At 39.9% G+C, this 23,283-nt stretch overlaps 1 protein-coding gene across 2 annotated transcripts in view; it reads right to left on the reverse strand.

The window, feature by feature from the left end:
• Window positions 1-7,004: 7,004 nt before the first annotated feature.
• The window catches only part of LOC113015987 (semaphorin-5B-like), a 45,270-nt gene continuing 28,991 nt past the window's right edge, over window positions 7,005-23,283 (reverse strand). The window contains exons 7-23 of one of the 2 annotated variants that reach the window (XM_026158407.2): window positions 23,079-23,177; window positions 22,378-22,591; window positions 22,001-22,286; window positions 19,910-20,045; window positions 18,298-18,505; window positions 17,993-18,200; window positions 17,316-17,433; window positions 16,964-17,148; window positions 16,597-16,740; window positions 16,353-16,500; window positions 15,314-15,539; window positions 14,141-14,362; window positions 13,304-13,474; window positions 12,218-12,367; window positions 11,872-11,907; window positions 10,672-10,883; window positions 7,005-10,572 (exon numbers count right to left, since the gene is read on the reverse strand). In XM_026158407.2, coding sequence (XP_026014192.2) covers window positions 10,411-10,572; window positions 10,672-10,883; window positions 11,872-11,907; window positions 12,218-12,367; window positions 13,304-13,474; window positions 14,141-14,362; window positions 15,314-15,539; window positions 16,353-16,500; window positions 16,597-16,740; window positions 16,964-17,148; window positions 17,316-17,433; window positions 17,993-18,200; window positions 18,298-18,505; window positions 19,910-20,045; window positions 22,001-22,286; window positions 22,378-22,591; window positions 23,079-23,177 — 2,925 coding nt within the window. In that variant the 3' untranslated portion in view covers window positions 7,005-10,410. The remainder of the gene's footprint in view (window positions 10,573-10,671; window positions 10,884-11,871; window positions 11,908-12,217; window positions 12,368-13,303; window positions 13,475-14,140; window positions 14,363-15,313; window positions 15,540-16,352; window positions 16,501-16,596; window positions 16,741-16,963; window positions 17,149-17,315; window positions 17,434-17,992; window positions 18,201-18,297; window positions 18,506-19,909; window positions 20,046-22,000; window positions 22,287-22,377; window positions 22,592-23,078; window positions 23,178-23,283) is intronic. The other variant, XM_080297051.1, reaches the window with a different exon arrangement.

The raw sequence follows: 23,283 nt of genomic DNA on the forward strand, positions 1-23,283 counted from the left end.
TGTGTGTGGGGGGGGGGGATACTCAAGGTTGATGAAGCTATTGTTATGTCTAATTTAGGTGCACCCCTGTCATAAAATTAATAACCCCAATAATAATTCTACATATAACAGTGTCTTTCTTTTCTGCTGTCCGCCATGATTACCTTTAGCTTTGGATCTAGCTCTTGGCTGTTTCAGCTTCTGCAGTTCTCATTATACTAAACGGTTGCCAAGAGATTCTTTTTATTTCCCTCCAGTGATGAGTTCGTTTGTTGTCTCATCAGCTCTTCCAACAAGCGTTTGGCTTATTAAAATCATTTTTATGTAACAAGAAAACAGGTAAGTTTCCATTTCTTTGTTTCATTTCTGCATCACCAAACTGATACCTGCCTGTACTGTAAGCAGGCATCAGTGATATGTGGCATGTATGCTTATAGGGGGCGATTTACCCTCCCCAAATATAGACTCGCAGACAGTACACCTATGCAGAAACGTGGACTAGCCTTCAGGAAAAATCTGAACAAATAAATCAGGTTAGTAGGGGTTTTTATTCAGTCCCAAGAAAGACTTGGGATTGTGAGAACTTAGAAAGGAACTGTGTATGTTATCGACATATTAATGTTGAGCTAATACCAACTATTCATATTCTCTGCAAACCCCACTTTCATGTTGTTTCACGTTTTGCTCAGCAGATGGCAGTATAATCAAAGGGACCGTAACAAGGACCGAACACTGTTTATTGGACCCACCAGTAGGTTCAGGGGCACAACTGAAGTATGTTTTCACCACTGTCCCTTTGAGTTAGTGCATCGGGTACATGAAATGACATTTCTTTTACTGTATACACCACAGATGTACAGACAAAGCACTAGGCCCCAATAAAAATGTAATTTCTTTAAGTATTTACAAAGTGCTGTTAATTAGAGCAGAGCTTTTCCAGACATTCCTGTTATATTTTGGATGCTTATATTATTTTAATTTGCACACAGAAACAAAATAATTTCACAAAAATCAAAAACTACCAGGATCAAAATTATTATTAACCCCCCTGATGCTAACGGTTAGCTGTGTAATGTGTTGTCTCAGAGCAATCTCAGCCCATTCTCTTTCTCCTTGTTGTATATCTTTGCATACTTCAATCTGGCTTGAAGGTTTTTCTTGGTCTGAAACCTCGCAGTCCACTCCTGTACAGGGTTCTAGTGATTTTTTTTATTTCTTCAAGACTATAATTCCCAACTTTGCTAAGTCATTCGCTGGTGTCCTGACACTTGTTCTGTCTTTAGACACATCTCTCACCAGTTTTCTTTCCAGTCCTTGAAATCGTTTGTTTCCTACCTATTCCAGGCTTCCAGACTGTGTCACTCTCTTTGAATGTCTTTCTTTCTTTCTTTCTTTCTTTCTTTCTTTCTTTCTTTCTTTCTTTCTTTCTTTCTTTCTTTCTTTCTAGCCTGTCCTGTGTGGCAGCTTTTGCAATCAAAATCCTGATCATTTATACTTTTTTTTTTTTTAAAGATTTAAGTTATTTCACTGGTACTCACAGTGTCTTAAATGCTGATGCTTAGCATCATTTGTGCTAGTTTTACATGAACAGGGTGTATGATCAAATATCATGCCACCATTTTTGTGCCACAAATTTCACTAATGCCTATATATCCAAGAGAAACAACAACATTTAGAACAACTATCGAACACACTGCATTGGTCTCAATTTACCATGATTAGTTTTGATGTTATGAGCACAAGTGTGGGAGCAGGTGATGTGGAAAAACTGGAATTCTGGAATAACACAGAAGTTTGACATTGTTCAAGCCACTGCTGATTGGTCAAAAGCAGTAATATTACTATCTGTCACATAACCCGATCTTTGGGAGAAATCCGTGTGGTTCTATAACTTCACGGTGAGTCAGTAAATTACAGCACACATCAGTTTTAAGTCAATGAAGTGGTCACAATCAATTTGATGGACTGTCCTGCATCTGAAACTGCAAAAACACATTTTAATTTACTAGAAGAGCTCTTGGTTCAGTTTGTCTAACTGCAAATAAAGATCACAGTTTTCCAACTGAGAATTGTGCCAAACGCTTTTTGGCTGTAAAATTTTGAGAGTAGATCTGCAACATTTTCTTTTTTCATAAGATAATTGAGTTTATGTTGTTATTAGATCATTTAAAATAATTTTCTAGCAAAATGTCACAACAGATGCATGCAGTATGTTTTACTTGTATCTGCAGAGAAGCTTCAGCTTTAACAAAGAACATGTTATAGCGCAAGCCAGCTCCTCCATTAGTCAGCCCTCTGAGACACTGAGTGGTTCTTATCTGTTGTTTGTTTTTTTTCCTCCAAGGTACCTGAATGCCTCTGCACTCACCTGGTCAATAACACAGTTATTGACCAGGTGAGTAAGATATTCTCAGGCTATACAATAACACAGTTATTGTATAGCCTGAGAATATCTTAGTCACTGTGCTTTTACAGCCATCTCTTCTCTCACGCGATCTCTTGTATCTGCAGGCGTGCATCGCATGAAGCCTGGATGAAAACATAACGGTCCGCTGGCAAGGATAACAAAATCTAAGCAGAAACTTTATTTTTGGCTTCTGCAGAGGAAGCATGTGATGTATAGTGTCCCGGAGGCAAAAACAAAAAAATAAAGGTATTGCTAATGTTCCTCTGTGTGTCAGTGCGTGGCACTTTTTTTTCATATATTGAAAAAAACAAAAAATACTTTGATACACTGATTTATGTTCTGAGGCACTTTGATCAGAGAAACCTTCAAACAAGTGAACATAGCAGATTAACTGGCTTTAAAGTGGACAGATTAAGTTGTTTTTGCTTCAAGTTGGGATAATATGGATTGTATTATGGGATGTAAAGACAACCAGCTCTCTTACAGAGACTCAATCGTGGTTACATTTTAATGTATTTATGTAAGATTGGGAAAAAGCTCCATGAGTAAATGTCAAAGGTGGATTTCACACTTTAAATTATTAAACTGCTTGCATATGTCTGTGACTGAAACTATGGGTTAGGGTCTGCTGCTTATTAACTAAATGAGCAAACAAGAAATGATATCTGGCAACAAAAAAACCCTTCAAAGTTATTAAATCAGGGACCAACTAGGTGCAAACAGTGAGTGACAACACCTTTGTGAATAAATACTGCACAGCTACTTTATTAGTTACACCTTCTCAGTACTGGGTTGGGCCCCTGTTGCATTCAGAACTACCTTAATTCTTCACATTATTGATTCAACAGGGTGCTGGAAACATTTCTCCGAGATTTTGGTCCATGTCGACGTGATACTGTCACACAGTTGCTGGAGATTTGTTGGCTGCACATCCATCATGCAAATCTCCTGTTGCAGCACATCCCAAAGATGCTTTATTAGACTGAGATCGTGGTTAGTTTAAGAAACATGACCACGATTATTGAGCTTATGATGATGTGTTATCCTGCTGGAAGCCATCAGAAAATGAGTACACTGTCATCATGAAGTGACAAACATGGTTAGTAACAATACTCAGGTAGGTTTAAATCATTATCATTTGGTATTAAAGGGCCCTAAAGGACCCAAAATGTTCCAAGAAAAGTTGCTTTCACATTGTTTACTGAACTTTTTTCAAGTCTTTATTGTTCAGTTTTGGTGAGATTGTGTAAAGAGACTGATTAGACAAACAGCTGTACCTAATAAAGTGACTAGTGAGCGCAGTTCATCTTCTTTGTACTGTGAAATATTTATGGACTCTACACTCTTCTTTTCCTGCTCCTAAATGGGAAGGGGTGGAAACACAAATTCACATGAATAAATAAATTAATATGCTGCGTGAGGGTTGACTATTTTGGTGACCCGGCGTTTTGTTAGCAGCAGATTAAACTCTCAGACAGCAGAGCAGAACTGCTCACTGGACTGTGAACAACAAACACTGGAGTGCCATCTATTCGGGGCAGTGATGTGAAGTAAAGCATTTGGGACTTGATGGGTAGACGCTGGTCTTTTATTAAAAATGTGAGCTAATCAGCGGTTGGTGCCTTTTGTAAATAGTTATTAAATGATTTAATATATTTAATAAAAACAGCATATGTAAGTGCATGTATGTATTCAAACAGGCAGGTGTTTATCCTGGCAAGCATAGAAACACCATGAATTTATTTAATGTGCACAAAAAGCACGCACATGTAGAAAACATCGTTGCGTATTACGTGTTTTAAAGATTTTTCCTTCCACACTTTTAATCATGTGTCATGTACTTTGGGGCAGGAAGGTGTGGCTTCTCCAACAGCAGACATAGCTGTTACTGCCATGATCCAGCAGCACTGCTCTTACAGTGGGAAGCACAAACAGGATTACAGCCTCAGTCACAGAAAGCAGGATTTCTAAGAACTCGGCCTTGCAGCGCCTTTTATCTTACAGAAGCAATAATCCCACAAAGGCCGCGGTAAATTAGCGGTGGGCAAGCAACAGACCCGACTGCAGCTTTGAAATTTTAGCTTTTGAAATTTGTCACTAATCAAGAGCTCTTCAGCAGTGACTATCCCAAGACCACATTCTGCATAAATCACCATTATGAAGGCATGCAGAGTGTTGTGCATCCTGTTTATTGAGTTAGCGCTACTTTTTTTGACATTGCATATTCTAATTGTTCACATGAGTACCAAAGGATGCCAAGTACATTTCACACTGTCTGCCTGTGTACATTTACAGCAAAAGCATGCCATAAAAAATAACGTTCAAGTGCTCGAAGTAAAGGTAGTAATAATAGTACTATTTACAGAAGTGCTAGGTAGATAACAATGTCACACTATTAAGCATTATTAAGGTATTATAAAGTGCTCATCATTTATATATCATTACTCCTCCTTAGTATGCCATTTGTAAATACAGATATATTTATAAACATATCTGTATTTATAAATGAAACACACTGGAGGCGTAATAACATATAAATGATAAATTAAGCACCTGCTAATGCTTAATAATGTGACATTATTATACAGTGTTATCCAGTACTGTAATGGGTAATGCCACCAATTTACCACATTAAATGAAATTATGTCACTGAAGTTATTAACAGTCAGAGTAACAGTGCTGGTAGTTACTGGTTAATTACCAAAGGCTAAAATTTATTAATTGTTATCCATGAATTTACAAATCTACTGTTTTAAGAAAAAGGTAAAGCATATTATTATTATTATTTTTTTTTTTTTATTTACTTGCCAAATTACAGTCATTTACTTGCATTCATGAACAGAAGAATTACTTTCAGTGATGAAACGTTATGCTTGATTAGTCCAGTAACATGCCCAAAACTGTAGAGCCGGTTAAGTTGCACTGTGAATATACTGGTGCCAGATATTTAATCAAAGCTTTAGTCAAAAGCTTAGATGATTTCAAATTGCCCATTCTAAAAAGATTTCAAAGTAAAAGTCTGCTTCTTTAACAGATTAGTAACGTGAGTAAGTAAACAAACGGAGGACATAGTGCAGATAATGTTTTCAGCTTTACTGGCACCTGCACCTTCCCTCCCTTCTCCACCTGCTCCTGCTGTTTGTATTATTTATCAGTTATACTCTGTTGACCTGCAAAGATAGAAACATATTCACCCCGGTATACAAAATGGTAAAGTTGCCATTTTGACTTACCTGTAAGCTCGTCTGCTCTCAAACAACGTCAAATATTAAAGACATGAGGGAAGTGGAGGCAGTGAAGTCGCTAAAAGAAGAACACCTTGTGACCTTTTGCAGTCAAACGACTTGCAGGGAATAACACCTGAGTGCACAGAAAAGCTATATCAGCAATTATTTTTATGCCTTTGAGCCCATTTGTTTTATTTCTAGTCTATTTTGGGGGCTGGATAGTGATGTCACACTGTTTTCATGACTGTCCTCTCTTATTTAAGCTTATATTTATTTGCTCAAGCCCATGCTTGGAGTTGGAGTGATTTTGTGTGACATCAGAAAGAAAACAAAGTAGCTGTGCTTGCTCATCACTTAGTCTTACCTCTAACTGTGCAGGGCTGTGGCCCCAGTTTGTCCCTACAAATGAGGTAAAGTGTGAGGGGGTGGGCGGGGGTGCATGACTCTTTTTAGGTACCAAAATTTACCAAAATCAACCACTTCAGAGGGTCTAATACAGCGGGACACATAGAGACTGCCTGGTTCTGCTTTCTCAGCGTTTGGCCTGGCACTCTGACAGCAGCATTTTTCCTAATAACATTCACAGCTGAAGAAACAATCATTTTTAGAAACCAAAGTGCTGACATTTCAGTGGTTCTCCTCACCTCAGCTGGAAATATTGATTTTGGTTTAATACACAAAATAAATCTTATTACAGTTAAATCCTTTGTGCAGTTTTTCCCCCCCAAATTCCAATATCTGTGATTTAAAATTGCAAAATATGTCATCATCATGGTCAGTTTCTCCAGTTTGACCTCGTATCCTCGGGTACAACTGCCTGGACGTAATCTTACTCAGAAGCAAGGCTAGTGTGGGCATCATATTTCTCCTGATCTGTTGGGCATTCAGCACATCCTCTAACCTCTAAGCTTAAAGCTCCAGCCTATGTTGCCTTGTGCTCTATTCAACTTTGCTGTATCAGCTCAGTCTTTAGTCTATTTGCAGATAGCTGTAAAGTCAGCATACTGTAGAGTGGTGTAGAGACATCCAAGATATTAAATCAATCAGAAAGATCGATTGAATAAAATAGTTCATTTGATCTTTTTGAACTGAATAGAACGGCATAAAGAGTCTTAAAACTGCACATTCCTGATCTTGTTGTCTGCAAGGCGTACTAGGCATTTGCAATTTTTACTTCCTCATCCTTAAAAATCCTAAAATCCATTGTCTCCGTTTTAAAAGAAGACATTTGTAGTCCAAAACGAGCAGATTTCATCATGAATTTGAAAGATTTTTTGCACTTATTTGATATATTTTTCAATAAATGGTGTGGTCGTCACCATATAGCAGTACTGTTATTCAATTTTTACCTGCTGGTGATGTGAGGGGAAAAAAAGCAATGACAATCAAACTATTGGCACCAAAATGTATTTTTGTCATCTTCATTGTTTTTTTCAGTGTACATTATAGAAAAATATAGAGTAGCAAAAGTTCACAGTGTCCAAAAGGCAGTGTTAAGTCACATCAATCATATTTAACACAAGCGTTTTTGGGAGCAAAACAAATCCATTTTGGGGATTTTTCTTAAAATATGAGGATAAATTGTGTCCAGTGTGAATCAGATTTGACACCAAAGTGGCCTTTAAATACAAAACTCACTTTCTCTGCCGCAGACAGGGTAGGAACACCGTTTTTAAAAAGACATTTCCACTTTCTTGGTTAAATACATTCAAACATTTGTACACTTTACACAAACATGGACTGTATATTCATGAAAGAATGTCAGTACATGCAGTTACATGTATATAAACACACATATTGTACTATCGGGGCTTTTTGTTTCATGCTGTGTAAAAATGCTGAGAAACTGGTGCATTCACTTCTTGGTATTTACAAATTAGAGACACAAAATATGCAATATACGTTTTATCATTAACAACACAGGGCTTGGATTTAACACCAAAAAAAAATCACTTTACTTTATTGTAAAGTTTATTTGTTTTAAAATAAAAATATACAATTCGGTTCAAATTTGTTATGATTTAGAGGTTAAGGGTGCAAAGTGTTTTTGGTATTACTAGAAGCCAACACATTTTTCAATTTCCTCTCACAGTGACTTTTATGTGGGAAATTTTCAGCAGTAGAGTTTGAGGTTGGGCTTTTTCGGCAAATCAAAACAGAATCTGGCACAAATCATCAGGAAACTAGAGCCAGTGATCAACCAGTGCACCTCCAATCCAGTTACATTAACAGCTTTTTCAGCTAAAAGCAACGATTTTGTTTCCATGTTCCTAACAGTGGAAAATTAACCGAGTAACCGTGCCAAAGATGCCCCTATTTATTTACCTAATAATTTCCCCAGGAAATGTATTACATTATATTTTATATTATGTAAAAAATGGCACATTGTAAGAAAAATTACCCACCATTTGAAGAAATAAGCAACAAATAGCTGAAAAACACATTTATACAAGTGTGTGCAATGTTGTCCAAGTAATGAGACACGCCATCACGAGACGAAACTTAAGTTACACTCACCGGCCACTTCATTAGATACACCTTACTGGTAATAACTTTGACTCCCTTTTGCCTTCATAACTGTCATAATTCCTTGTGGCATAGACTCACAAAGGAGCTGGAAGCATTCTTCAGAGATTGATGGGTACAGTGTAGCGATGAAGGGATGAACATGGTCAGCAACATTACTCAGGCGGAGTTTAAGCAAAAGACTATATTAAAAAAATGTTCCCCACACAATTCTGCTACCTGCTGAGGTTTGATTAAAGGTAAATTCTGACCCTGCCGTCTGAATGTTACAATACAAATTGAGATTTGTCAGATCAGGCAACATTTTTCCCATCTATTACCCAATTTTGGTGAGCTTGTGTTAATTGTAGCCTCAGTTTTCTGTTCTTAGCTGACAGGACTGACATCCAGTGTGGTATTCTGCTGCTGTAGCCTATGCTCATCTGCGTACTTGGTTTGAGTTACTGTTGTCTTCATCGTTCTTCATCATTCTGTTGCTCAGTTTGAACTTCAGCAGCTTCAAAATTTGATCAATTTTGAATTAAGAGACGTGCAGGGAGAAACCAGTTATTTTCTACGTTGTCTTCCTCAATGGAAAACACCAACGTTTAAGCACATTTTATCATCTTAAAGTTTTACATTTTAAATTTGTGCAGAACCAAAACATAAACCAAAACATTTTTGTATTTTTTGGGGGCAGCAGTTGTTTCCCAGTCACTTCAGTATGTGCTATTAAATAAAAACAAAAATTGTAGCCACCATAAGCAAGTTAATCACAAAAAAGTTACATTTTGTTGCATGAAATTAATATTCATTTGAAAAGTCTAACACTGATAATGAATTATTCACATTCTGTTGAAATATACATGAACAGCTGTATTGTTTTTGGTGATTTTTGAACAGTAGCCTTGTAAAATCGGGGCGGTACGCCCCCATATTTTTCCATAGCTGAATCAGCATGAATCTGTGAACACCCCTAAAATAATTTGTTCATTCTGCTGATAGAAAAGTTGGCAAACATGCATTTTCTTCTTTTCTTTTTTTTTACCAATGTACAGTACGAAGTCAAGCGTGTCAAAAATGTCCTCTTCAGGATTGCTGTCCATCGTTTTGCCAGCTAAGTATGAAAATTAAAGCGAATAAGCTGCGAGTCTGTTTATTTCTTAGCTTTATTCAGAGTGGAGATGTTCCTTAATACCCATCATTTCATGGATCTGTTTTTTTATCATGGAAATCAGTCTTTGCAAAAGAGTCCAGTGGATCCAGTTACACACAATGTCAGCGGAGTTCAAGCCCTGGAGGTTTGGGTTCTGCTTTCTGGCACCCTGAGAATGACCAGGGCACTTCAGGGAGGGTGAAGTGAGTAGACGGGGGGGATCCCTGTAGATGGTGGTTTCATCAGAGAACAAACGAGCCTTAAAAAGCAAAACAAAACAAGTCCTCCTCTGGGAGGTAAAAGTTGATGCACTGTGGCTCACGAACAGATGCACACACAACATCTGAAACAAGGGCCGGATCGATCGGACCACCCACAGCTCGTTCTTGGTTACTGGCTCATAGTCTCTGCAATCAGTAAACCAGTCACCTCTCATTCTGGCTCTAAGAAAACAGGCAGCTACATGGTGAAGAAAGGGAGGAAACGAAAAGGCTGCCGGCTTTTGTGGGATACTGAAAGTACCGTCAAAATATAAGAATTTAAAGAACTTCCTATAGATGCGGAAAACTAAAAAGACACTCACGATGTGCTCTCAGTAGCGCTTCTTTATATGTGAACTGTAATTTGGGATCACCTTTGTTTTGCTTCTTCCTTTATATTTACACAATTGACCTTATTTTGAAGATTATTAGTCCCCAAATCTGGGATTAATAAATTCAATCTTCCCTAGTTACAGCACCACACAGTCCACGTTGACTGACTGCGGGGTTTTTGGGCTGGCAGACATTTATTCTTGTTAGGGTAAAATGACAAATCGTGCAGGGAGATGGTGCGCAGACGGGTCAGATTTTTTAAACAGGAATTTTACATCTGAGTGATTTATACTCGAAATCTTTATAATCTCAGCGCTGTGGTCAAAAATGATATTGAGTTGTGACACACAGCTGGAACTGCTTTAAAGCAAAGAAATAGTCCAAAACCAAAACTTGCATGGCCAAATATTTGGGTATTTCATGAATAACTCTAATAGAAATCATTTTGGTATTTACCTTAAGACTATTTAAGACTTTGCTCTGATTTCTGAATGATGAGCACATTGTGGTGGATGAGTTTGTTGGCTGAAGCCCGGCCTCCTCTCAGCTGTGCATGTAGGTCCTGCAGGGCGAGTCTGGATGGAAGTCGTACTTGCTCAAACTGGAAGGGTAGTAGGTGGTGGCAAACATATTGCCTGAGGGCACCGGAGAGGGGAAATGGTTGCATGTCTCATCGTTGACATGAATGTTGTTCTTGTTCAGCATCTACAAAATGGCAAACCGTGTTTTATAAAAATCCTCACTTAAAAACCTTTAGAGTCTATCAACCATTTAGAAATGTATTTAAAGTAATTACAAGCCCACCTTGAACTCCATGGGGATGTACTTCTCATTCTTTGGCGTGGCGTTGCCCTGCTTGTTGTAAGTGAGGTGGTTTGGTGTGCTCGGGTGGATTACCGCTGACTCTGCCGATGGTCGGTTCAGGTGGTGACAGTATGTGAAGGCCAGAGCTGACAGGAGGGCTGCTGCAAAGAAACTGGCTAAGCCCACAGCTGCCAGCTGGAACAAGGTAAAGGCTGTACACAGGGAGGCGGGGAAGGAAGAGCACAGAAACAGAGCCATTGTTAAACCAGTGAGAAATGTAGCCTTGTAAGGGGATGGGTAATGATAGGCTGAGATGACAAACAATCGAGGACACTAAATAACACTGATGAAGTTTTAAGTGAAGTTTGCCTCAAAATGTTACAAATGCACACGATATGATCCGCAAGCATAAACTAAGTTTACGAATGTGTGCAATTTGTGTGTAACTATTTGTGTGCACAGCTTATTTGCGTCTGATCCAGACGCAAATAAGCTGTTTGACCACACAGGATCAAACAGCTGTGTATCATTTTCTCTTGCAAAAAAGCTTCCTTCCTTCCAAATTCGAGAACACATTGACCAGGATTATATTGATATTCAAAATATACAGAATTTATATTTCCTAGTTTTCCACTTCCACTTGAACGCAGCTTATATTTGTGGATCTGTGAAGAGCTGGCAGTGTGAAATTTCTCGTGCTCGTGGGTCATGTCGTATGCATTTGCAACACTTTTGAGGTAAAATTTTCACTGTAATAGAAAATAGTCTGTCTAGAAGGTGGTGTAAAAAATTTGAGCTTTTGTTAGAAGGGAAAGAAAGCGAGGAACTAAAAGCAACTCAAAGTTCATGTCACTACCTGAATGGGACCAATATCGATTCCACATTTTCGGCCAATCCCGTGCCACGCGGGGCCGAAGTCACAAACAAAAGTCAATATGGTACCAACTGTGTGGTACACATCAGGAGAAGAAGAAAGCCAATAACTTTTACAAGAATGGCTAGTTGTTGCTACATCCTTCAATTAAACCGAGGAGATACTGATTTGGTTTGGATGCAACGCTGGAAGAAAAGCAGGAAACCCTGCAGATATTTCATGCTGGGAATTGAAGAGCGCAGGAGGTGTGTATGTGTGTAAGCTGGGAACAATGTGTAATTATTTGGGGGAGAGTGAACAGAAAGACATCAGTTGTTTTCACTCACTTCCACAGCTCTGGTCCTCCTGACCGGGCAAAATGACTGCAGAGAAAGAGAAATGAAAAAAAAAAAAAAGCCATCAATGTAGAGAAGAAGAAAAAAGAAAATCACAGCAGCTCCGAGAGATCAAACAAGACAAAAGTAGTTAATTTCTCACAAAGCCTTCCCTGTTCTCGAGGTAGGCACGTTGCTGACATCTCCGCTAATTCATCTTTTTAATTTTCTCCAAATGCAGAGTGAACAAGTCAGCATTTAGCGTGCCTGATTAAACTTTTCATTCAAGTTAATTTTTCCAGCTTATATCTGCAACAGTCTGCAGCGGTCCTGTTTACATGTGCGATCATGCGCTTACCCGGCACCTCGTGAGGCTGGCACGGCCTAGACTGGGTGACGTTGCCCTGGCAGAGACTGACCTCAGCCTCTTGGTTCTCATCGCAGCGGCGGGTGCGATGCTGCAGGCCCTCGTCGTCACAGTCCCCCCACTCTGTCCATTCACCCCAACCTGCAAACACAGGAATCAGGGAAAACGACAAACGTCCAAATGAGAAACGGGAAAATAAATGAGCATTTTTCCAATCACCAACAAACTCAACCTCCTCTGCAAGGAGAGGAACTGTGTGGTAAGTCACCAAGAGTGCAGCCTGACGAGTTCTGGCCACAGTGCATCAGTGCAATGGTCATCATCATCAGTCAGCAACCTTGTGTGCCTCCCGGGATCGCTTTGTTTCGCGAACAAAAGCCTAAAATGGACGAGGAGTTGATTACACCGATTTGCCTCCCGTGTCTCTGCATTTTTTTTCTTCTTTTCAAAGTCCAAGGGAATAAAGATATACAAGAAGCTGCTCGCATCCAAATTCACATCGATAGGGAAATTTGGAGCTATTTCATTAACTGTTTTTCCGTTCCTTCTCCGACCTTCAGACGACGCATGCTGGGAGAGGCTCCAACGGCCACATTGTTTACCTTCTCATCACAAATATTGATTGGCCTGTGTGGGGGAGATTTCCCATCAGTGGCCAAAGAAGAAGCAGTTATTTAATCTAGATAGACTGAGAGAATCTAGAGAGTATTTTTAATGGTGTAATAATTGTAATGAATTTTTAAAAATTTAGAAATTTGGATAAAGGGGTTGTTTGTAAGAAAGTTATAAGCTGACTTTTATCTTTAACTTCACAACATTAATGTTCAAATCAGATTAACTGCAGTCCTTTGTAGTGAATCCCCCCCTAAGACACAGAAATTCATATTATAACTGCTGATAATATCTGTACCATAATTTACTCATCTTCACTTCAGTTAGAAAGCTTTTGTCTTCAAACCTAGACACAGACAAAATCTGCTAGTGATGTAATATGTTCAACTGATCCATCTGTGACCATTACACATCTTTGGTTTGTCTGAAACCTTCCATAGTGCGGCTTCACATATCGCTTCATACCCTCACAGGCGTGTATATTACAAAGGGCCTCTTCAGTATGCAGGCCTATGCAGATATCTCCTCCGTTGGCAGGGGGTGGGCTGCTGCATGTCCGAGTCCTCTGGTAGTGCCCGCCTCCACAGCTGGACGTGCACTGGGACCAGGCAGACCAGCAAGACCAGGCTCCATTCACTAGATTTAGAAGAAAACCCCATAATAATGTAACACAATGTAATGCAAGCTAATGATGGTATATAACAGTTTCATGTAGCTGTGACCTCAGTGCACAAGTGTTTTTAATTGGCATTTTTTTCCACTGGCCACCAGGGGGAGATTCATATAGTAGCAAAAAGTCTAACTGTGCAGAGGTCTATTGCGGAGGGCCATGAGTACCAAAACGAATTAAATAAATATATCATTAAATAATAAATCAAATGTGCCATTAATAAATTAAAATTGGAAAAAAAGAATTATTAAATTCAATTAAATGAATGAATATTCAATTATTTATATACTGAATTAATTAATGATTTAATGATTGATTATTTAATGAAACACAACAATAAATGAGACATACAACATACATTCATCTTGTAAACGATCGTACCCACTAGAATAAAGACAGACAGGAAATCAATGTATGCATGCTTTAGGATGTGGGTACCTAATGATTGTTAGCCGCTAACACGTGAGCATGCAGTGACCACAGTTCTGCAGTCAGATCCACCACCCAATCAACATCAGCTCTAGGCTTAATGCTTAATGGGACCTCAGTGTCCAGCTGGTAATGTCACTGTGGTTGTGTCCACCATTTATGTACAGTCTGTGAGGTACAGTGCACTAGAAGCTCTCTGTTACCTGGACACGGTTGAGTGTTGCAGTCCTGATACTCCACCGGCGATCCCACACAGGCGCTGGGGTTGATCCTCCCTTCTATCGTCAAGCAGCTGCGTTTCCGAGTTCGGAAGCCTCTGGAGCACTGCTGGGAACAGCTGGACCACGTTTCCCAGGATCCCCATCGGGCACCTTGTGGCTGGGATGAAGTTCGGACACTTGTCTTCATTAAGTCTTCAACCAAAGCTGGCAACAAATATAAAACACATTTTGTTCTCTATCTTAGAATCCAAACAAGGGAAACAAATTACACTAAAAAAATATACAAGTCGATCACAACATCTGCCACAATCTGCTGAACGAGTCAGAAATTTTCTCTGAATTCAAATCGGAGACACGCTATTGTATGGTTTTATTGCTAAGCTCAGCAGCCAGCCTGTTATGAAACAACAATTAGCGAGGTACAATGCAGGCACAAAATGAGCTAGATTTCCCTGTACGCTGACACACACATACAGTTGGTATACCCACAATTGCAAATTATTTACATATGAATCAGAAGCGCTTCCTGAGGCCACCAGAAACATTTCATTAAGATTTTCTTTTCTGAGGATGACAACTTGAGAGCAGTCACACAAGCTGCGAAAAACAATGACATTTCCCACTTCCTCAGCTTTACTTATTTTGGAGTAAATACCCAAAGGGTGATACAATCCAGATTCTATGAGGGAGAAGAGAAAAAAAACAAAAGCTTAGATGACTCTGAGGGATGAAGGAAGAGGACATCTGCTTCCCCACAACAGTTCAATGATGTTTAATCAATCTGCTGACTGATGTCCACAGACAGGAAACCAGCTGTGTTTAGCGTGGCATACTGGGAGATATGCCACCAGCAGTGCTGATAAAAGCTCAGACAGATACAGCTCTAGGCAGATAGCGTGTGTACGACTGCTGTATGGAGTTGAAAAACTTCACAAAAATGATTCAAACCTTAAAAAATTTACCCCCGCTTACCCTCCCTGTGGAATCCAGGTACACCTGCATTCTAGCAGGTAATCACAGCAACAGCTGTGTTTGCACATTTACAATCAAGCACATCTGCTGTGACTTACAAACAGAAAATATGGCAACATTTCTAGTTTCCCTAAGTTGTTAAACTCGCTTTTCCACATCTCCCAGCTTATTTCCAGTACTCACAGTCAGTCTGGCAAGCTCCAGACCCGTCGTTGGGGCAGAAACGGGTCTCCACCTTCTTCCTGCCCAGCTGGAGCTGCTGGGGGTCCGGCAGAAGTGCCCGGCATGTGTACCTGAATCTCTGCTCCTGCCGTGACCCGTCTTGGCTTACATTGACGGGCATCCACTGGGTCCAGGGGGTGTTACGACGAACTTCAGGGCAAGCCTCCAGGTTACAGGCTTTGTACTCCTGCAGAACAGGATGGAAACAGCTCATCAACTTTAGAGCTAATGAAAAGGCAAATCCCAGCAGGCTACAGCTACTGCTGTCTATCCTATCACAGCTACATCTCCCAATTGATTGCAGAGAGAGCCTGCTGCCTTATTATATCCTGCCAAACAACACAAACATTACAGTTTTCCTGGGAGAGGGCTCAATCATGCAGCAACTTACTGTATTTAATAGGACATAAACTTGAGCTTTATTGAATGCAATGAAGAACAAAACCCTTTTTAGATGTGAGTTTTCCCCAGGTACAGACATTAAAGTTTAATGCAGAAGGACTTCCAGCCCTTTAATTGGGTAGTGCTCGGAAAGTTTTTCTCTACAACAGCTAACTTTGACTTTTTTTTTTTGCCCTCAAAAAAGTAAGTATAAATATTGTTAGTAAGTATAAATAAATAATTCTGACAATACAAAATGAAAAAAAATGTAGAAGCTTTCTAGAAATAGAATAGCAGAGCAGATAGACTGGGTTGGCTCAGATTTCCCAAGTGTTTCCAAAAAATGGCAGGGCTTCAGAGTTCAAATGTATACCTAATAAAGTGGCCTATGATGTGGACAGATAGACAGATGTTTTCCCCCAAGTCTAGCAGACTGAGACTGAGCAGAAAGAGCGGGGACTGTGTGTACCTGCTGTACAATCTGAGGTACTTGTGGGGAAAACAAACGTCCTTAATCTTGTTGTGTAATAAAAACAGACAAGTAGGTCACTCATGTCTGCAAATCAACTCGGATATTATTTTGCCTACTCTCTTCTCTTCACATATAGAGCAAAAATACCGTAGCACATCCAGGACAGCTGTTTCCGTTCTCACAGCTTCTCGTCCTGGAGTGGACCCCCCCACCACAGTCAGCACTGCAGTGAGCCCAGGGTCCCCACGCAGTCCACACTATGGGAAGTGGGCATGGCTTTTTCTCATTGCACAGCCTGGAAATACAAAGAGGAATGCACACTCACTCACACACAGAGCTTTGTAATGCAGTAATCGGGCCTGATCGCTAAATTCTGAAGTAACCTCCTCACCTCTCCTCCCGTCCCTGGCCGACACAGACTCTACCGCCGTGGCGAGGTGCGGGGTTATTGCAGGAGCGCTGCCTCACCTCAAACCCAATGCCGCAGCTGCTGCTACACTGGCCCCACGATGACCAGGGAGTCCAGCCGCCATTCCTGAGAAAGAGAACATAAGAAGGGATGTGACTGAGCCTGATGTTTTAAAACGAATGTGTTTTTTAAGCAAACTGTCTCCTTTTATGAGTGTATTAGTTGTTAGAATATAGTTGAACATAAAGGACTATTTTTAGATTTACTTACATAAAAGTGCATTTTTTCAAAGATTGATTTCAAAGGATTAGTATGGGAATAATGGATGTCTGCATGAAAAGAAATATACCTGGAGCAGTTTGCCACCTGGATCGTCGGGCCCTTGCATTCAATCCCTCCACATCTGGCCACCGGTCCATTGCAAAAGCGCGACCGACACAAACAGCTGCTGATGGAGCCATCACCATCATCGTGGTTACAAGGCTGCCAAGGCTTCCACGGACCAAAACCACCATCCTGAGTCAGGTTCCTCACCTCCAGAGAGGATTAGAGAATCACATATGATAATTAGCATGCTATATTAGGCTAGTGATAATGAGTTTTTGTTTTTTATTATCAAACAGGGAACTTGTGATGAAATTCTTATTACCGTAGAAGTGAGACAGGAAAGATCTATACAACAGACAAACCCAGTGTCTTACAGGGCATTCAGTGATGTTCTGCGTCCACTGGTTCATGTTGGAGCTCTCCTCGATGGTGGTGCACCGCTTCTGTTTATGATCCCAGCCACAGTAAGGGTCCCGGGCCTCCATGCAGGAGCTAACAGGTATTTAGATAGACTATCAGTGTCTGTAGATGCCTTTCTTTAGCAGTTTGCAGATTTTTAAGCTGACACAAAGTCGGACAATCTACTGATTGTTGTGTTTCTGCTCATAAAAGATCTCCTGTTGTGTTTTGAGTGAGAAAGCTGTCAACTATTCCAGCAGTGTACTCATTGTCAACAAAATTCATAAAAGCCTGCTTGATATGTCTGCTCTGAGTCTTGCAGAACTGTACCATGACAGTCCAAAATGTGTCTCTTTGTAGGGAAGATAAATAGGGCTCTTAACAGAATCATCTTTGTCAGCATTTGTTCGCAGGCCCTTAAGACTTGGACACCCGCGTGTGTTTCTTAGTAGATTTGCCCACTCATCACCAGCACCAGAAAATCAATATATGTGCAGGCTCACACAGACTAAAGGCTACAATTTTTCATTTTTCTTATGCTAAATATTTATACTCGGTCATATTTATGGTTCTTATGTTCATTAATCTGTAGGTATATTTGTTTCTATTTGGTATAAAGACTAAAAGCATTGTAGAAAATCTTGGACCAAACCGTTCAGTTGGGTAGCTGGAGCAGCGCTCTAATGGGATCTTCACCAATCTGTCATTGAGGCCCACAAACAGTGATCTGTCATTGTGGAGAATTTGCAGACTCTTTATTGGCCCCACTTTCCCTTCGGGCAGGATCCTGAGCTCCTCCAGGTAGCAGTCATGCAGGCTTTTATTGGTTGTGGAGAGAGCCTTCAGAATGGTGCCATATTCTTTTAAGATAATAGTAATAAGAGCAAGCTCCAGGATAGCAGATAAAAAAACGGTTCGAGTGATTATTTTCTAATTTTTAATTAGAACATGTCTCACCCGTGCCGATGTACATGACGTGGTAGAGAGAGTGTCGGCCCTGCACGATATCCACCACCAGCTTAGAGAAACGTAGGTTGTCCTGGGTGAGCAGGGGGTTGACGGTTACTGGCTGGACCACGTCATTCATGAGGAAGAGCCGCTGGGCGTCCTGGAGGCTGCGCTCTGTCAGGTTTCCCCCATTGGTGCCCTCCTCTAACGTGCCACACTGAGCAGTCAAGAAGGAGGCAGCAGAAGGGCGTTTAGTGAAAGGGAAGCTTCTCATATTGTGTCTGTGAAGGTTCTTAGTCCTCCAGGTCATCGTAGTCTAAGGAGCTTGGAAAGAAGCCCGTTTTCACACCTTGGCTCATGTGATTAGGTAGAGGATCATTAGGGGGTCCTTTTGTCCCTCTTGGGGGGAAACTCCCACAGGGTTTAATCTGGGACTCTCCACCATTTGACCCTAGAACTGAAGAAGCTTCTCGGATGAGAGGTGAAACGTCTTCAAGCAACTTGAAGTCCAGACGCTTTTCTTTCCAAGCTCCTTAGACTTCTTATACTGTGTTATTATAGACAGTCTGCATAATTCATAATCCAGAAAAGTCTTATTTGTAATATACTGGCCAATTATGCAGTCTCTTAGTTCTTCGTCTAGCTGAAACATGCATTTAAACACACGTCTCTTAAGATTCTCCACCTCAAAAGCCCATTTTCTTCTGATGCTGCTCCTCATTCAGTGTTTGTGCACTGCACCTCCACATAAGGCAGGGGTGTTAAACATAAGGCCTTAATCTTTACTGGCCCAGTAAAGATTAAAATTTGGCCCACTGGAAGGCGCTAGAAAATGTGGAGGAGAGATATTTGGTACTTTTAACTGTATTTTCACAAGTTTTATATCTTTTTCAACTGATAAAGACCTCCCCTGCAGCTATGCATGCCACACCAAAGTAATGAAGTTATAAACAATTAAATGACAGAAAAGTTCCTGGTTTTTACAGTGTCCACAGTAAAAAAAAAAGAAAAAGGGTAAAGTCCGATGATGGATATCTTATTATCGTTAGGCATGTAAATAGTTTTGTGCATGCTAGCTTAATGGCAATCTTACAGGCAACAAATGCTTCATGAAAAAATTGTTAAGCTTTTTTTGTTTTATATTTAAGGACAAAATTTCAGGCAAGATCATTACTGTTGCTAAAGGACTGTTAGCGACAGTGTTAATTTATATTAAATAAATGCAAGGTTAAAATTGCACATAGCAAAACACAAGCTTATATACAGACATTATACAACAGGAAATGTGACTACAGTTTCCCTGTAGCTCAAACTGAACAGCACTTTGCAGATGCATTGGGAAATTTGCCAAGAATTTATTTTGGGGACATGTATTTGTTGGAGCTGAGCAAAACTTCTCTGCTGCACTGCATTTAGATATCTGCAATCAGCACAGAGTGATGAAGTGGATGTCAGTCTTTTGAAAATTTCTTTACAAGCCTTCGTGGAATTGCTGGGCAACTGTGGCAAGATAAAGCTGTTTGCTTTAGTGTCCTCACCAACCTCATGTTCTCAGAGAAAAATACATATGTATGAAGAGGTCTGAATTCTTTGTCATTGTCCATGTTTTGAAATGAGTTACCTGAAAGTTGGGTATAGGGTTTGGAGTGGCCAGCCAAGCAGTGCGCGGGTTCTCCTGGTATCGAAATGGGCCATTGAAGGCTTGGGTGATGGCGCTCAGATTAAAAGCACAGACAGCAGAAGCTGATATGCTGTTTCTAGAGAAGCACAGGAAATTACAATGCTCAGGTCTTAGCTAATGAATGTGAAGGAAAGCAAACATTCTTGAGCACATCTCTACAGAAAAGCACATATTTCTATTTTAACAGTAAAATACAAACATAACCTTTTAGTTGCCTCAGTTGAAACTACTCTATGGAATAAACATTAGTGTGTAGTCTTAAAGCAAGCCCCAGTGGCACAGCTGATATGCGAGAGGACACATTTGCCAAAATAAATGACCTTTCATACAAACATGATAAGAGATATTAATAGTTAGTACTTTTGGTCAGAGTTTTATTAAAAAGCCTCAAAATGCTGTCTAGGTATATTAGCCAGAAAAAGACTAATGTACACAATATCACTGTAACTTACCAAACCAAGTGTTTTTTACTTGGCTTTAAATAAGGCAATGTACAAGTGCCAAAATAATCCAGTTCCTTTAATGGCCAATGTGTTAACATTTACGACTTTAAAGAAGAAAAAAGCAAATTTCTAGCACAGTATAATAACCTGTCTTGGTTTTTATAGACAATGACAAAGTACATGGCAGCTGTCCAGGAACAAATGCTTTAAAGCTATGTGTAATTAAGGTTGTGTAGACCTGGAGTGACCTGTAGGTGCACAGACAACTGTAGCTGCTAGCTATAGTCTCACCTCAGCTAATTCATGCCCATATTTTCCACCAATTTTGTGAAATTATGTGACAGACAGTATTGCCTTCTGGGTAGTTCATTGTACTAACAGGCTGTCTAACTCTTTTGAGTCAATTCTATGCATTATTGATTGTATTTAGGACAAATTGGCTAATGACTACTGTTGCAAAAGGACTATTAGCGACAGTGTTAATTTATATTAAATAAATGCAAGTTTAAAATTGAACATAGCAAAACACATGCTTATATACAGACACTGACAGTGTGTCAGTGTGGCAGCATGTGTGTCAGTGGAACACAATTTGCTAACCTAGCTAGCTTTCAATAGCTAGCTTAGCACTCCATCCTTGTGTCTATATTTAGCCACGTTAAGCAAGCTGGTAACAGCAAAAACACAAAATTTGTTGGTGAGGCTACAGTGAGTGCATCTTTCTTTCATATCCTCCTGAGAACCGAGGAAAGTTTCTTTCATTGTAACTTTTTTGTGATGTCCTGCCTATTTGGAGCTGAAAGAGGCCACCCAAACACACTTTTGAAAACAACAGGACTTATTAGGGTAGCTCAAATAAGTCAAAATATATTGACCAAAAACAAACGTCCATTAAAGAGGACATAAATGAACAGACTGGTTCTCAGGAGGATATACTCTATGACCTAGTGACCCAGTGTTTTGAGTTTTAGTTCATTTTGATGTTTATATGTTTAAGCTCATTAGGTTTCCTATGTTCATTTGCTTATCAGTTCCCCCTTGTGTTTTCAACCCCTGTGAAGTCTCCCTTGCCCTTCATGTGTTTCATGTCTGTGAGTCTCATATTGTCATGTCTGCATTATGTTTCCTGTTTTATTTTGAAGGGGTCCGGTGTTCCTATGTTCAATGTTTTTAGTTTTACTCTCCTCTTGTGATGTTGTTATGTTCATGTGTGTCAGCTGTTTCTCCATGTGTTTCCATTTCCCTCATTATCCTCCTGTGTGTATTTAGTCGGTGTGTTCTGGTCATTCTTTGTCAGGTCGTCTGTTGGCCACGCCATGTTTCCAAGTTTCATGTCTAGGTTTTTCTTGTTGTTTGTTTAGTTCTCCCAGTTTAGGGTAATGTTAGTTTTACTTCAGTCTGCCTTGCCCTTTGTTTGTTCCTTTTTTACCAGCCATATTAAACGGCTTGCTTTTTGTTAACATTCAAGTGTTGTTCCCTGTTCCTTGGAGTCTGCATTTTGGGTCCTTCTTGTCAATTCATACAGTCTGCCCTCGCCAGACTGTGACATAAAGTCTATGAAATGACATTATTAACAAACAGAACTCACACATTAGTGGTAAAAATGCCATAAATCAGATCTTGCTCAGGTAAGTAGAAGGTGCTCTGGAGCTCGTTGTAGTAAAAGGGGATTTCTCCTGAGCGTGAGCAGTTGAGGCGAGCCTTCATGAAGGTGGTCCAGGTGTCCTCCAATAGAAAGCGTCCACCCATATCATTCTTACAGACCCGAGCCACTCGAGAGAACACCATTTTCCCACAGTCATTTTCCACCGCAGTTTCCCTCAAGAAGAAGTACGCAAAACGACCAATCTCATAAACAGACACAAAATGAGGCTCTAGAAGAATAGAAGAGGCAGAGACACAGGTCAGCGTGATGGACCAACGAAAGAGTGATGAAAAGGACAAACTTTGTGGTGCTTTGTTAACCGTTGAGCCATTTAGAGTTGTACTGGGCGGTGCGCAGGGGCGGCATGTTGCCCAGGCTCCTGTAGATCACTGGGTCACGTCCAGAGAAATCAATCACTGTGGCAGCATACAGCTCGCCCTTTTCTGTGATCATGGCAGTGGAGTTGTGACGCGGGTCGTAGGGACATCGGGCAACACCGTTCACAGTGTCTAACACCTGGCTGAGGTTAGAAATCTGACGAAAAGAAGGGAAAACTGAACTAAGCATTTCCTGCTATTTTAGTGGGTTGACAAGCGATTTGTTCTTTCTGTTTTTATCGCTTTATTCACATTATTTCAAAACTTTTAATGAATTTCAAAACTTTTAATAATGTAATCTTCAGTTTCTATCATTTCCCAAATGCACAAAGCTGCTGAAGACATCTGAGGATCACAAAGGCACCAAAACTATTTATAATTACTAAATATAATTACAAAATATATAGAGAAAAGATAAATTAGCTAATCAAAGTGACTAGAAGAAAATGACTTTTATTGTCAGATTTCTTGATTTTATCCTTTTTAAATTCCATGTCCTTTTTCCATTTTACATTGAGCTCTAGCAACTTATAATTGCCTTTCTTTTAATTACCCCAAAAGGATTTTAGACTATAAAATATGTATTTTCTTGTCATATAGTTTCATTAATTCTACTTAAGTGCAAAAACTGCCATTTTACTAACCTGTCTGGTTATGCAGACCGGGGTAAAAGCATTGGTCCCACATGTGAAGAGCGTCCTTCCGCTTATCAGCAAAACCCGTACATAGTTTTGGCATTCACCCTGCAGACAAATACGCCAGAACTCAGTTTTACTGTTTCATGACATGTCATCAAAATGTCCAATATAATATAATCATATAATAACATAATCCAGTCTAACGTAATAT

The sequence above is a fragment of the Astatotilapia calliptera genome, chromosome 23 (assembly GCF_964374335.1).
Source record: "Astatotilapia calliptera chromosome 23, fAstCal68.1, whole genome shotgun sequence".
Lineage (NCBI taxonomy): Eukaryota > Metazoa > Chordata > Actinopteri > Cichliformes > Cichlidae > Astatotilapia > Astatotilapia calliptera.